Raw genomic sequence first — 14,918 nt, 5'->3', positions numbered from 1 at the left:
CTTTTTTTCTAAGAAAAAAAGCTTATTGCACAGTATCATGTATTTTCAAAGCTCAAAATAACATTATTTGCATCTTAGGTCCTGCTATAACTAATAGATCCTTATCTTTTCAGCTCGTGTCAGTTTTTGCCCTAAAAATAATACATTCCTCCATCAATTCATCTATGAACCAACGTCAAGACATCATAGACTGTTCACAATAATTTAACACAGGTGTAACAGCTTCCCTTCCCTGCATACCCCCCCCCCCGCCCTCCACCCCATCAGTCATGACTTGGTTTGCACGGATTCTTTGTTCATGGTTCAGACCATTCACACAGAATGGAATAAAATTTTATTCTTTTCAATTCCACACATAAACGAGATGTTGAGAAAGCCCTTGTCATCTCTGACAGAGAAGCAGAGCAGCTCTGTTTCATGAATGACAGCACAATTAAAGCTAAAATAATATAAAAATAATTTGAAAAATCCCTTTTCTGTACACTCTCAAATAAAGCAAGAAAGATAAACAACAGCTTCTTTTTCTGCTAGCCAGAAAATGTGTTTCTATTCATTTGAGCTTTGAAGTTCGGTGGACCCCTCATCTGTGTGCCTATACGTGTGGTTATGCGTGTCTAATCTATGCAGTGTAGTGGCCCCTAATTTTTTCATCTAGTTTGTCTAATCATTAAGCTACTTAACCAATGAGAATACTATTATATCACATTGAACAACTTGACATAATTGCTTCTTTGAAATACTAGGAATGTTTACACATTTATTTGGCTTGAAAAGGACTGAAATATTACAGATATTATATTATCTAGCTTTTTTTTTTTTAAGAATATGGCTCTTAATAAATCGATTTTCTGAGTTTCAGAGCAAAAGTCCCTTTTAAAAAAATTTCTGAAGCTGACTTGAAGCAGGAAGAATGTCTTCTGATTTGGCCAAAAATATGGTGAGTATGTTATATCATTTAAAATTTGAAGAATAAGTCTATAAGGGGCCCTTTGTTGTCAACTGTTCCAGCCAAACTTGCCATGAAGTGTGTTTGTCAAAGTATCTCCACTCGACCAGCAGAGGGCACTTTAAACACCTCTGCATTGCCTCAGGGAGCAAATGCAGATGATGCAGAAACACAGTGTTTACCCAAGATCAAGAAGAGCCCTGCAGGTTGTTTGAAATTCACAAAAATATAGAAAATATGGACTGTACCACAGGGTTTCATTTGAAAGTTATGAATATGTGTGAAGTCACCGAGGGAGGGATGTACTTACTGTCTATTACATTGATCTTCGGCTCCTTTCCCACTGTCTTTTTCTCTTTCCCAGCTCAAGAACGGTACAGCGCTGCCCCTTTTTACAGGTAGTAGAGAGTCGATTTTTCAAATCATTTGATTGAGCTGTATCTTTTTTATTCTGTATTTACTCCTCTGTTTGAAAGCCTGAGGCAACAGAACAAAGGATAATGCTTCCTACCTCATTTAGGGGTAGAAATTAAACTATCAGAAATGCTCTGAGGTGGGGCTGCCCTTTTAGGAACTGGGCTGCATTATTTCCTTCCTCCCAGGAAGAACCCTGGAAAAATATTGTGCCCCGTTTGGTTTTGGCAAACTCACTAGACTGAGGCTGTGCGATGAAGGGAAACGAGCCTTTCTCTTAGTTGAAATATAGTTGTTTATATCCATTTTCTCAGGAGGTGATTAAGACATCTTTTCTCATGGGGGCTACAACTGCCAACCTTTCTTAAAAAGGCTTTCATTTTTGCAAAAGCATTATTGTTATAGATAGACACCCTGTGTCTCTTCCATTTTTATCTTTTCTGTTGGCTCCAGTTTAGTGTCAAAAAAGATTAGAAAGGATTGTGTGTATGGGTTCGCACAGTCTTTTAAGTAAACTTCTTTGATCCTTAGAGAAATATAACACTTAGTAAATACATTTTTTTTTTCATATACTGTTAATAATAGCTTTTGTTTGCTTTTGTTTGCCTTCTCTTTCTGTCTCTCTGCCTCTGGCCCACTTTTGTTCTCATTTGTCCTAGAGTTGACAGATAAAGAGGGAATGGGGTCTTCCAGCAGCAGTCCTTTGAGATGGAGGTGTACTCAGTGAGTCCTCACCCAAAAAGGATCATAAACTTACTGGGTTAACTCAACCTAATTATCCCTAAGCTGCTTTGGGTTGTGTGTTTTCTCATGTCTTGTTTTGTTTTAGCTGCACCATATGTGATTCCTTGTGCCATTTTCTTTTGTCTATTATTTTTCTTGATGACCCTGAGCTATGGCTTCCTCCTCAGTTCCGACACTAGTCAGCCTTCGTTGTTTTCCTCATCTTGCCAATGTAGGCCTCAAAGAAGAAGTGGCAGAAGAGCACAAGATAGCTGAGGTACATGAGTGAGGACCAGAAGATGTTCTGAAAGTGAGAGTGACACTGGTCATGCTGCATCCAGTGGAAGACCAGGTAGTTAACGACACAGCCCATCAGCATCTGAGTGATCTGGGACAAGGTGATGAACATGGCAAACTTCCGGGAGACTCGGAAACCCGCTGCTCGCAAGGCATAGTAAGAGTACATCACGGAGTGCACGCCATAGTTCATAGTCATGAACCAACCACCCCCGGCAACCATGTCCTTGTAGGAGTACCAGGAGTACAGGAGCACAGTGATGTGGTGGTACCAGTGCAGGAAGATCAGCTTCTGCTTCCTCAGAATGATGAATATTGTATCTCCTGAAAGACAAAGAAAAAATTGGACATGAGCCCCTTGACCGTAACAAAATCATAATCTATATCTCTGCAAGAAGGTGGATGTCTTGAACGGGCACTTGAGAATGAGATAGAGTGGGTTAGAATCCTGGACTGATATTTACTAGCTCAGTGACCCTGGGCAAGTTATTTATCCTATTTTCCCATTTCATCATCTGTAAAATGGGGATAATAATAGCTTGAAATTATCTGAGGATTAAGTAGGATACTCAACATGCCCTCTTGGCACATGGTAAGCACTCAATAAATGTTACTTTCAGAAAGGTGTTTTGCACAAAATCATATTAATTTTTAATTTGGAAGGGACACTAGTAACCGTGTTGTCCATTTCCAACTCAGCCACGCATTTTAGGAAATAAATATCACCTGGAAGAGTCAAATGATTATTTATTAATCAAGAGAAACAAATTAGAATTCAAGTGCCCAGCAAAATGTTCTTAGGCCTCTCTGGAGTAGTAAAAAGACACTTTTCTTTCGTCCATGATAAAGGTACTCTTTAAAAACATATCTTTGTAAGCGCCCAATAAAGTGTGAAGCCTTGACATATGGAAGTTAGGAAAGTAAAATTTAAACAAAAGGCTATTCTGGGATGAGAGACAAGATGGCAGAGAGGAAGGACTTGAGCTCACCTCCTCTCACAAAAACACCAAAATCCCAACTAACTGCTGAACAACCATCGACAAAAAAGACTTGAACCTACCAAAAAAGATATTCTTCATCCAAAGACAAAGAAGAAGCCACACTGAGATGGTAGGAGGTGCGCTTTTGCAATATAATTTAATCCCACACCAACTGGGTGGGTGACCCACAGACTGCAAAAGTATATTGCAGAGGTTCTCCCACAGGAGTGAGAGTTCTGAGCCCCACGTCGGGCTCCCCAGCCTGGGGGTCTGGCATCAGGAGAATGAGCCACCAGAGCATTTGGCTTTGAAGGCCAGCAGGGCTTGAGTGCAGGAGCTCCACAGGACTGGGGGAAACAGAGACTCCATTCTTGGAGGGTGCACACAAGGTTTCACCTGCACTGGGACCCAGGGCAATACACTGATTTCGTATGAGCTTGAGCCAGACCTACCTGCTGGTCTTGGAGCGTCTCCTGCAGGGACAAGGCTATGGTCACTATGGGGGCAAGGACACTGATGGCAGACACCCCAGAGAACACTCATTGGCATGAGCTCTCCCAGAGGCTGCCATTTTGGCACCAAGACCTGGCCCCACCCATCAGCAGACAGGGTGCCTAAAGTTGTACTGAGCTCACAGCCACCTCTAAACACACACCTTGACATGGTCCTGCCCACAACAGGGACAAGACCCAGCTCTACCCACCAGTGGACATGCACCAGTCCCTCCCACCAGGAAGCCTACACAAGTCCCTGGACCAACCTCACCCACCAGGGAGCAGACACTAGAACTAAGAATTATAATCTTATAGCCTGAGGAATGGAGACCACAAACACAAAATGTTAGACAAAATGAGATGGCAGAGAAATACGTTCCAGATGAAGGAATGAGATAAAACCCAGAAGAACTAAGTGAAACGGAGATAGACAATCTACCCAAAAAAGAATTCAGAGGAATGATAGTAAAGATGATCCAAGATCTTGGAATAACAATGGAGGCACAGACTGAGAGGATACAAAAAAATGTTTAATAAAGAGCTGGAAGCTTTAAAGAACTAACAGAGATGAACAGTACAATAACTGAAAGGAAAAATACACTAGAAGGAATCGCTAGCAGAATAAATGAGGCAGAAGAATAAGTGAGGTGGAAGACAGATTGGTGGAAATCACTGCTGTGGAACAGAATAAAGAAAGAAGAATGAAAAGAAATGAGGACAGTCCACGAGACCTCTGGGACAACATTAAATGCACCAACATTCACATTATAGGGGTCCCAGAAGGAGAAGAGAGAGAGAAAGGGCCTGAGAAATTATTTGAAGAGATTATAGCCTAAAACTTCCCTAACGTAGGAAAGGAAACACTCAAGTCCAGGAAGTGCAGAGAGTCCCACACAGGATAATCCCAAGGAGGAACACGCTGAGACACATACTAATCAAAGTGACAAAAATTAATGACAAAGAAAAAATATTAAAAGCAACAAGGGAAAAGCAACAAATAACATATAAGGGAATCCCCACAAGGTTATCAGCTGATCTTTCAACAGAAACTCTGCAGGCCAGAAGGGAGTGGTATGATATATTTAGTGATGAAAGGGAAGAAAACTACAACCAAGAATACTCTACCCAGCAAGGCTCTCATTCAGATTTGATGGAAAAATCAAAAGCTCTACAGACAAGCAAAAGCTAAGAGAATTCCGCACCACCAAACCAGCTTTACAACAAATGCTAAAGGAACTTCTCTAGGCGGAAAAGAAAAGGCAACAACTAGAAACAGGAAAATTATGAATGGGAAAGCTTGCTGGTAAAGGCAAAAACACAGTAAAGGTAGGAAATCATCCACACACAAATAAGATGTCAAAATGAGCAATCATGAGAAGGAGAGGAGAGTACAAATGCAGGATATTGGAAATGCATTTGTTTTAAGTTGCTGGTCTCCTAATTTCAATCTTGTCTATATATAGACAGCTATATCAAAACCTCATAGTAACTGAAAACCAAAAATCTGCAATGGATAAACACACACAAAAGAAAAAGCAATCCAAATACAACTCTAAAGATAGTCATCAAATCACAAGAGAAGGGAACCAAAAAATGAAGGGAAGAATAAAGACCTACAAAAACAAATCCAAAACAACTGACAAGATGGCAATAAGAACATAATATTGATAACTACCTTAAAATGTAAATGGATTAAATGCTCCAACCAAAAGACATAGACTGGCTGACTGGATACAAAAATAGGACCCATATATATGCTGTCTATAAGAGACCCACTTCAGATTTAGGGACACATACAGACTGAAAGTTAGAGGATGGAACAAGGTATTCCATGCAAATGGAAACAAAAGAAAGTTGGAGTAGCAATACTCATATCAGACAAAATAGACTTTAAAATAAAGACCATTACAAGAGGAAAAGAAGGACACTACATAATGATCAAGGGATTAATCCAAGAAGAAGATATAACAATTGTAAATATATATGCACCCAACACAGGAGCACCTCAATATATAAGGCAAATGCTAACAGCCATAAAAGGAGAAATTGACAGTAACACAGTAATAGTGGGGGACTTTAACACTCCACTTACATCAATGGACAGATCATCCAGAGAAAAATCAATAAGGAAACACAGGCCTTAAATAACACATTAGATCAGATGGACTTGATATTTATAGAGCATTCTATCCAAAAGCAGCAGACTACACATTCTTCTCAAGTGCACATGGAACATTCTTCAGGACATATCACATGCTGGGCCACAAAGCAAGCCTCAGTAAATTTAAGAAAATTGAAATCATATCAAGCATCTTTTCTGACCACAATGCTATGAGATTAGAAATCAATTACAAGGAAAAAAAAACTGTAAGAAACACAAAAATGTGGAGGTTAAACAATATGTTACTAACCAACCAAGGGATCGCTGAAGAAATCAAAGAGGAAATAATAAAACTCCTAGAGACCACTGAAAGCAAAAACGCGATGATCCAAAACCTGTGGGATGCAGCAAAAGCAGTACTAAGAGGAAAGTTTATAGTGATACAGTCTTAACTGAGGAAACAAGAAAAATCTCAAATAAACAACGTAACCTTACACCTATAGCAATTAGAGAAGGAAGAACAAACAAAACCCAAAGTTAGTAGAAGGAAAGAAATAATAAAGATCAGAGCAGAAATAAATGAAATAGAGATGCAGAAAACAATAGAAAAGATTGATGAAAGTAGAAGCTGACTCTTTGAAAAGATAAACAAAATTGATAAACCTTTTGCCAAACTCATCAAGGAAAAAAAGGGAGAGGGCTCAAATCAATAAAATTAGAAATAAAAAAAGAAGTTACAATTGACAACACAGAAATACATAGGATCATTAGAGGCTATTACAAGCAACTATATGCCAATAAAATGGACAACCTAGAAGAAATGGACAAATTCTTAGAAAGGTACAAACTTCCAAGACTGAACCAGGAGGAAATAGAAAATATGAACAGACCAATCACAAGTAATGAAATTAAAACTGTGATTAAAATCTTCCAGCAAACAAAAGTTCAGGCCCAGATGGCTTTACAGGTGACTTCTATCAAACATTTAGAGAAGAGTTAACACCTATTCTTCTGAAACTATTCCAAAAAATTGCAGAGGAAGGAACACTCCCAAACTTATTCTATGAGGCCACCATCACCCTGATACCAAAAACCAGACAAAGATACCACACACACACACACACACACACACACACAAATTACAGGTCAATATCAATGATGAACATAGAAAAATCCTCAACAAAATATTAGCAAACCAAATCCAACAATACATTAAAAGGATCATACACAACATGATCAAGTGGGATTTATCCCAGGGATGCAAGGATTTTTCAGTATTTGCAAATCTATCATTGTGATACACCACATTAATAAACTGAAGAATAAAAACCAAATGATCGGGCTTCCCTGGTGGCGCAGTGGTTGAGAGTCCACCTGCTGATGCAGGGGACACTGGTTCATGCCGCGGTCCAGGAGGATCCCACATGCCATGGAGCGGCTGGGCCCGTGAGCCATGGCCGCTGAGCCTGCATGTCCGGAGCCTGTGCTCCGCAACGGAAGAGGCCGCAGCAGTGAGAGGCCCGTGAACCACCAAAAAAAAACCAAAAAAAAAAAACAGATCATCATCTCAATAGAAAAAGCTTTTGACAAAGTTCAACACCCATTTATGATAAACTCTCCAGAATGTGGGCATAGAGGGAATACACCTCAACATAATAAAGGTCATATATAACAAACCCACAGCTAATGTCATACTCAATGGTGAAAAGCTGAAATCATTTCCTCTAAGGGCAGGAACAAGACAAGAATGTTCATTCTCACCACTTTTATTCAACAGAGTTTTGGAAGTCCTAGCCATAGCAACCAGAGGAAAACAAAATAAAAGGAATACAAATTGGAAAAGAAGAAGTAAAACTGTCACTGTTTGCAGATGACATGATACTATACATAGAAAATCCTGAAGATGCTACCAGAAAACTACTAGAGCTAATCAATAAATTTGGTAAAGTTGCAGGTTACAAAATTAATACACAGAAATTTGTTGCATTTGTATACACTAACAACAAAAGATCAGAAAGAGTAATATAGGAAACAATCCTATTTACCATCATATCAAAAAGAATAAAATACCTAGGAATAAACTTACCTAGGAGGCAAAAGATCTGTACTCCAAAAACTATAAGATGCTGATGAAAGAAATTGAAGATGACACAAACAGATGGAAAGATATACCATGTCCTTGGATTGGAAGAATGAATATTGTTAAAATGACTATACTATTGAATGCAATCTACAGATTCAATGCAATTCCTATTAAATTACCAATGGCATTTTTCATAGACCTAGACAAAAAGTCTTAAAATTTATATGGAGACACAAAAGACCCCAAATAGCCAAAGCAATCCTGACAAAGAAAAATGAAGCTGGAGGAATCAGGCTCCCTGACTTCAAAGGCTACAGTCATCAAAGCAGTATGGTACTGGCACAAAAAAATCAATGGAACAGGATAGAAAGCCCAGAAATAAAACCATGCACCTATGGTCAATTAATCTATGACAAACGATGCAAGAATATACAATGGGGAAGAGACAATCTCTTCAGTAAGTGGTGCTGGGAAAACTGGACAGCTACATGTAAAAGAATGACACTAGAACATTCTTTAACACCATACACAAAAATAAACTCAAAATGGATTAAAGACCTAAATATAAGACTGGATACTATAAAACTCTTAGAGGAAAACATAGGCAGAACACTCTTTGACATAAATCACAGCAAAATCTTTTTTTGATCCAGCTCCTAGAGTAATGGAAATAAAAACAAAAGTAAACAAATAGGACCTAATTAAACTTAAAAGCTTTTGCACAGCAAAGGAAACCACAAACAAAACGAGAAGACAACCCACAGAATGGGAGGAAATATTTGCAAATGAAGTGATCGACAGGGATTAATCTCCAAAATATACAAACAGCTCATGCAGCTCAATATCAAAATAACAACCCAATCAAAATATGGGCAGTAGGTCTAAATAGACATTTCTCCAAAGAAGACATACAGATGGCCAAAAAACATGAAAAAATGCCCAATATCACTATAAGTATTAGAGAAATGCAAGTCAAAACTACAATGAGGTATGATCTCACACTGATCAGAATGGCCATCATCAAAAAGTCTACAAACAATACCCTTTTTTTTTTAGATTCTACATGTAAGCAATATCATATGATATTTGTCTTTCTGTGTCTGACTTACTTCACTCAATATGACAATCTCTAGGTCCATCCATGTTGCTGCAAGTGGCATTATTTTGTACTTTTTTATGGCTGAGTAATCTTCCATTGTATATATGGAACTTATTTACAAAACAGAAGTACATTCACAGATGTAGAAAACAAACTTATGTTACCAGGGGATAAGAGGGTGAAGGGATAAATTGGGAGATTGGGATTGACATATACATACTACTATATATAAAATAAATAACTAATAAGGACCTGCTGTATAGCACAGGGAACTCTACTCAATACTCTGTAATGGGCTATATGGGAAAAGAATCTAAAAAAAAAAAAAGAGTGGACTATGTATATGTATAACTGATTCACTTTGCTGTACACCTGAAACTAACACTACATTGTAAATCAACTATACTCCAATAAAATTTTTTTTAGAAGTCTACAAACAATAAATGCTGGAGAGGGTATGGAGAAAAGGGAACCCTCCTACACTGTTGGTGGGAATGTAAACTGGTAGAGCCACCATGGAGAACAGTGTGGAGGTTCCTTAAAAAATGAAAAATAGAACTACCATATGATCCAGCAATCCCAATCCTGGGCATATATCCAGAAAAAAAATGTAATTTGAAAAGATACATGCACCCCAATGTTTATTGCAGCACTATTACTATTTACTATAGGCAAGACATGGAAGCAAAGTAAATGTCCATTGACAGAGGAATGGATAAAGAAGATGTGGTACATATATACAATGTGTATATACAATGGAATATTAGTCATAAAAAAGAATGAAATAATGCCATTTGCAGCAAGCATGGATGGACCTAGAGATTATCATATTAAGTGAAGTAAGTCAGAGAAAGACAAATATCATATGGTATCACTTATATGTGGAATCTTAAAATGATACAAATGAACTATTTACAAAACAAACAGACTTTGAAAACAAACTTATGGTTAGCAAAGGGAAAAGGCAGGGGGAGGGATAAATTAGGAGTTTAGGATTAACAGATACACACTACTATATGTAAAATAAATAATCAACACGAACCTACTGTATAGCACAGGGAACTCGACTCAATACTCTGTAATAACTTATTTGGGAAAAGAACTTGAAAAAGAATGGATATGTATATATTTATAAGTGAATCATTTTGCTGTACACTTGAAACTAACCCAACATTGTAAATCAATTATACACTAATATAAAATAAAAATTAAATTAAAAAAATTAAATAAACAAAAGGCAAAAATAGGACAAGAGAAAAAAATTACCTTCTATTGTATTTACTGAAGAGGATAATAGGAATATTTTGGTACCAATGAATCAAGTGATAAAAAACTGAGAATGACACACATTTTTATGGAATTAACTTTGAAAAAGCTTTCCAGGATCTATCCAAAATTTTACTAATATTATCCCCCTTGAAGAAGAAAGCCACTGTTTTTTTCAGTCTAATGCTCTCCCATCTGAGCTATTTCGACTATCCAAAAGATCACTGTTTCTAAGGTAGAGAATTCATATTATAGAAGCAAGAATGGTGCTCAGTCAGGTAGATGTTATTAATCTGCAGTGAGTCTCTTAAAAATCTAGGGGTTCTGAAAAATATACTTTAGAACACTTACATAAAAATGGATAAAGAGCAAGCACAGTAACAAATACACCCGATGCCATTAACGAGTCCAAAGAAGAGAAAGCATCTGCCTGCATAAATCCTGTTTGTGTCCCATGTGAGACAGAAACAGGATTTATGCAGGCAGATGCTTCATTCTCTTTCCTATCTCTGTGGTTTTCAGATATGGGAAAAACCAATATCCGTCATGACCTTTGGTGAACTCGAACTTGACTTCTTTTTGTATAACAAGGAGATCTAGGTGGTCCCTCTTCTTATTCTGAAATTTAATTAAGCACAAGGGAACTTAGTACTTACCCTTGTCTTATCCCTCATACTTCAAGGATGCCCTAAAACATCTCATACAAAGGAAGGTCAGATAATGCTGGATCTTGGAAAGACTTTTAAGGTTCTGATGGCTGTGGTTGGAATAATACAGGTGCTGCCCTATTCCACTCAGCAGGAGCTATTAGTTTATTTCCCTACTGAACTGTTAAACATTATTTCTTCTTATAGAGCAAAACAAAACTACAATGAGGTATCACTTCACACCAATCAGAATGACTATCATCAGGGAACCCTCCTACACTGTTGGTGCAAATGTAAATTGGTATAGCCATTATGGAGAACAATATGGAGGTTCCTCAAAAAAGTAAAAATAGGGACTTCCCTGGTGGCGCAGTGGATAAGACTCCACGCTCCCAGTGCAGGGGGCCCGGGTTCGATCCCTGGTCAGGGAACTGGATCACACATGCATGCCACAACTAAGAGTTTGCATGCCACAACTAAGGAGCCTGCCTGCCACAACTAAGACCCGGCGCAACCGAATAAATAAATATTTAAAAAAAGAAAAAGTTAAAATAGAGCTACCATATGACCCAGGAATTTCGCTCCTGGGCATACGTCCTGAAAAGACAAAATCTCTAATTCAAAAAGATACATGCACCCCAGTGTCGATAGCCCCACTATAAGCAAGCCAAGTGTCCATCAACAGATGAAATGGGTAAAGAAGATGTGGTGTATATATGCAATGGCATATTACTCAGCCATAAAAAGGAATGAAATATTGCCATTTGCAACAACATGGATGGACCTAGAGAATACCACACTAAGTGAAGTCAGACAAAGACAAATATTATATGCTATCACTTACACGTGGAATCTAAAATATATACAAATGAATTCATTTACAAAACAAAAACAGACTCACAGACATACAAACTTATGGGCACCAAAGGGGAAAGTGGGGGCAGGGCGAGGGATAAGTTAGGTAAACAATAAAGATTTACTGTATAGCACAGGGAACTATATTCAATATCTTGTAATAACCTATAATGGAAAAAAAATCTGAAAAAAAAATAACTGAATCACTTTGCTGTATACCTGAAACTAACACAAGACTGTAAATCAGCTCTTCTTCAATAAAAAATAAAGTCAGCTGCTACCTAGGGAATATGAAAAAAAACAAACAAAATACCCCAACATTATTATTTGTTTAGAACAGAAAAGGAAAATTTCCAGCTGCTGCATTTCTGAACCTCTTATAAAATGTTCTTTGAAGTCCTCTTCTCTATGAGATGCCTAACATAGTAAGCCTGTAAATGTCAGACAGACTAATAACGATCAATGGTGATAGTAACTCTCACTTGTATGCTTAAGGGACACAACTAGTGTTAGGAGACCTGGGGTCTACTTACTTATGTTAAACTGTGCTATTTTTGTGTGCTTGTCAAAGATCCACTACTTCTGTGTAATTACTACTCTGCGCCTCCCCTTCCTTCTATGGACTATAACGTAGACACGGTAGTTCCAGGCTACCTTTGTTCCCAGTGGAAAGAAGGTAGAAGTCCAAGGAATTGTACGTTAAAAACAAATTTATTCATTCGTAATTGAGATTTTTTATGAGTCTCTAAGTATTAACTACAATAAATATAAATCCTGTACAATATTCAAACATATTGTAATAAAAGTTATTTGCCTTAAAGTAATGAGCATTTTATCCTTTTAAATTCTTTAGATTTAACTCTATCACCACTTTTATGTAAAACTTTATTGTCTAAAGAACGATTTCAGTGTGGGAAGAGTGGTAGGGGACAAAACACAGACCATATTAGAATGGGCTAACATAGAAGCTACAAATCTGGAATTGAACATAGCTTTGTGTTTTTCCTGTCTGAGTCGGGGTGGTGGTCTCAGGCTTGATCTGAGACACACTAGGTGTTTCCATTTAATATGGGGAGGTGGGGGCAAAGGACATGTCATGAGATCTTCAAAATGAAATTAATTTAGATACGCATAAGAATTTTTCTCAGAACAGATATGCAGGATGATAGATGGAGCAAAGAAGATGAGGATCTTCAGGTAATGGCCCTGAGCCTCTCAGGAGTAGCATTCCAATGCCATATCAAGATTACTGTCCCCAAGCAGGCCACCAATCCAGAGAGGGTAGTTTTCCTTGGGTGAGAGGAAGCTGGTGGGGTTCCAGAAAGAGCTCCCCAAGACCTCTCATGGTTCTTTTGATATCGCAGCTGAGATGCTACAGTCACGCAACTCTGGCAGTTACGAATTATTTTTCCTCTGGGGAAAACCACTTAATAACCCATTTAATTTGTCATGAGCCAGTTACACCAAGAGGATGGCACATACAGGCCTGTCAAAAGCTACAGAGTGACCTAGAAATACAAACAAAAGATAGGGACTGTGGATGCAATGTTGGCCAACCAATCTTTCTTGGCCAAAGGTCCTGTTAGCATTATGGAAAGAATTTTGGCCAAGTGTAAGCAGTGGGACTTCTGACTCATGAACGTTTCGGCCGTGTCCCGTATCTTAGCTTCCTCTGGCTCATGTTCTTTGCAAGTCTCTCTAACCTTTGGTTCAGCTATTTTCCATCAAGAGCCAGCCTGCAGGCAGGACCTGGTGATCACATACCTAAGTGTTCCTCCTGAACTATGCCTTCTGCCCATGTGCTATTAAGCGTAGCCCTGTGTGCAGCTCTGGAGAAGTTCATGAGCATTTAGGAGCCACAGGGCATGCATGGCCACCGAGATGGGGAGCCTACTCTGTGTGTGGCTTGTTACAGATGGCTGTGCCCCTCTTTTCTGAGAGTTAGGTGGAGCTCTGCTGAGTCAGAGTTTCAAAAACAATGACAAGCTCAACTGAGCAAGGACCTAGACTCAGAGCAGATGTTTCCAAGTTCTAACAAAACAAAATCTCAGCAGGTTTTAATATAATTCAAACAGTAGTCACTCAAAGATTTTGGCACACAAAGCAGGTTGGTGGCTCTCTTCCCCTTACTTATTCTAGTAGACCGTAGCCCTGGAATTCACTGAAATGAGCTCATTGTTCTCTGCTGAAACAGAAAGCCCTTCTCGCTATTAAGAGTCTAGTGAAGGGGGAATGTTAGTGTTTAACAGGCACAGAGTTTTCCGTTGGGGAAGATAGAAGTGCTGGAGATGGATGGTGGTGATGGTTGCACAACACTGCAAACGTCCTTAATGCTGCAGCCTTGTACACTTAGAAATGGCAAAGCTTATGTATGTTTTGCCACAATAAAAAACTACTTCAGTGAAAACTGCAGGCATGCAGGTTTTTGGGGGGAAATAGAGTTTCAGTATTGAACATTGAAGAACTGTGCTTTTTTCTCACAAGACCTTTTCTTTCTGGTACACATAGGGAGTCCAGAATCTTAAAGAATTGAAAAGAAGAATTGGGGACCTAAAAATAAGAAAAGTTCTAAGTAATCCAAATGCATAAAGCTTTCTTGATTAAATAGTAGTGACAAAGTTTTCTAACAGTGAAAAACAGGGAAGGAATTTAACTTCTCAAACGAACAAAAAACCATCCAAGCACACATGTTCACTACATTAGATGAACTGATTTTTGGATCTGTTTTGATTCAGCAATTTACTTTGGGAAGACTGCTATCAAGTAAGCTCCAGGATATTTGAAAGAGAATAAGTCATATTTTAGAAATGAAAAAGGGGACTCAGACCATGAAAATATCGGATCTGAAATTACATGAAGAATTGGTGTCACACTAGCCTCATTATTTTTGAGCTGTGTCAAGTTTGGGATTTAATTTTTTTTCAGCTCTTACCCCATTGTCAATACTTCAATCCCACGTTTGAAGTGTGAAGGAATGGATTGTTTGATATCCAACCTATAAACTATTGTGGTG

At 38.3% G+C, this 14,918-nt stretch overlaps 1 protein-coding gene across 4 annotated transcripts in view; it reads right to left on the bottom strand.

Moving 5' to 3' along the window:
- Nucleotides 1-265: 265 nt before the first annotated feature.
- ELOVL6 (ELOVL fatty acid elongase 6) overlaps nucleotides 266-14,918 on the bottom strand; it is a 134,368-nt gene continuing 119,715 nt past the window's right edge. For all 4 annotated transcript variants that reach the window (XM_030864065.3, XM_030864063.2, XM_060299099.2 and 1 more), the window contains one exon: nucleotides 266-2,704. In XM_030864065.3, the coding sequence (XP_030719925.1) occupies nucleotides 2,280-2,704 (425 nt within the window). In that variant the 3' untranslated portion in view covers nucleotides 266-2,279. The remainder of the gene's footprint in view (nucleotides 2,705-14,918) is intronic.

The sequence above is a fragment of the Globicephala melas genome, chromosome 5 (genome assembly GCF_963455315.2).
Source record: "Globicephala melas chromosome 5, mGloMel1.2, whole genome shotgun sequence".
NCBI classification, from domain to species: domain Eukaryota; kingdom Metazoa; phylum Chordata; class Mammalia; order Artiodactyla; family Delphinidae; genus Globicephala; species Globicephala melas.
This window is presented reverse-complemented; position numbering and strand designations above follow the sequence as displayed.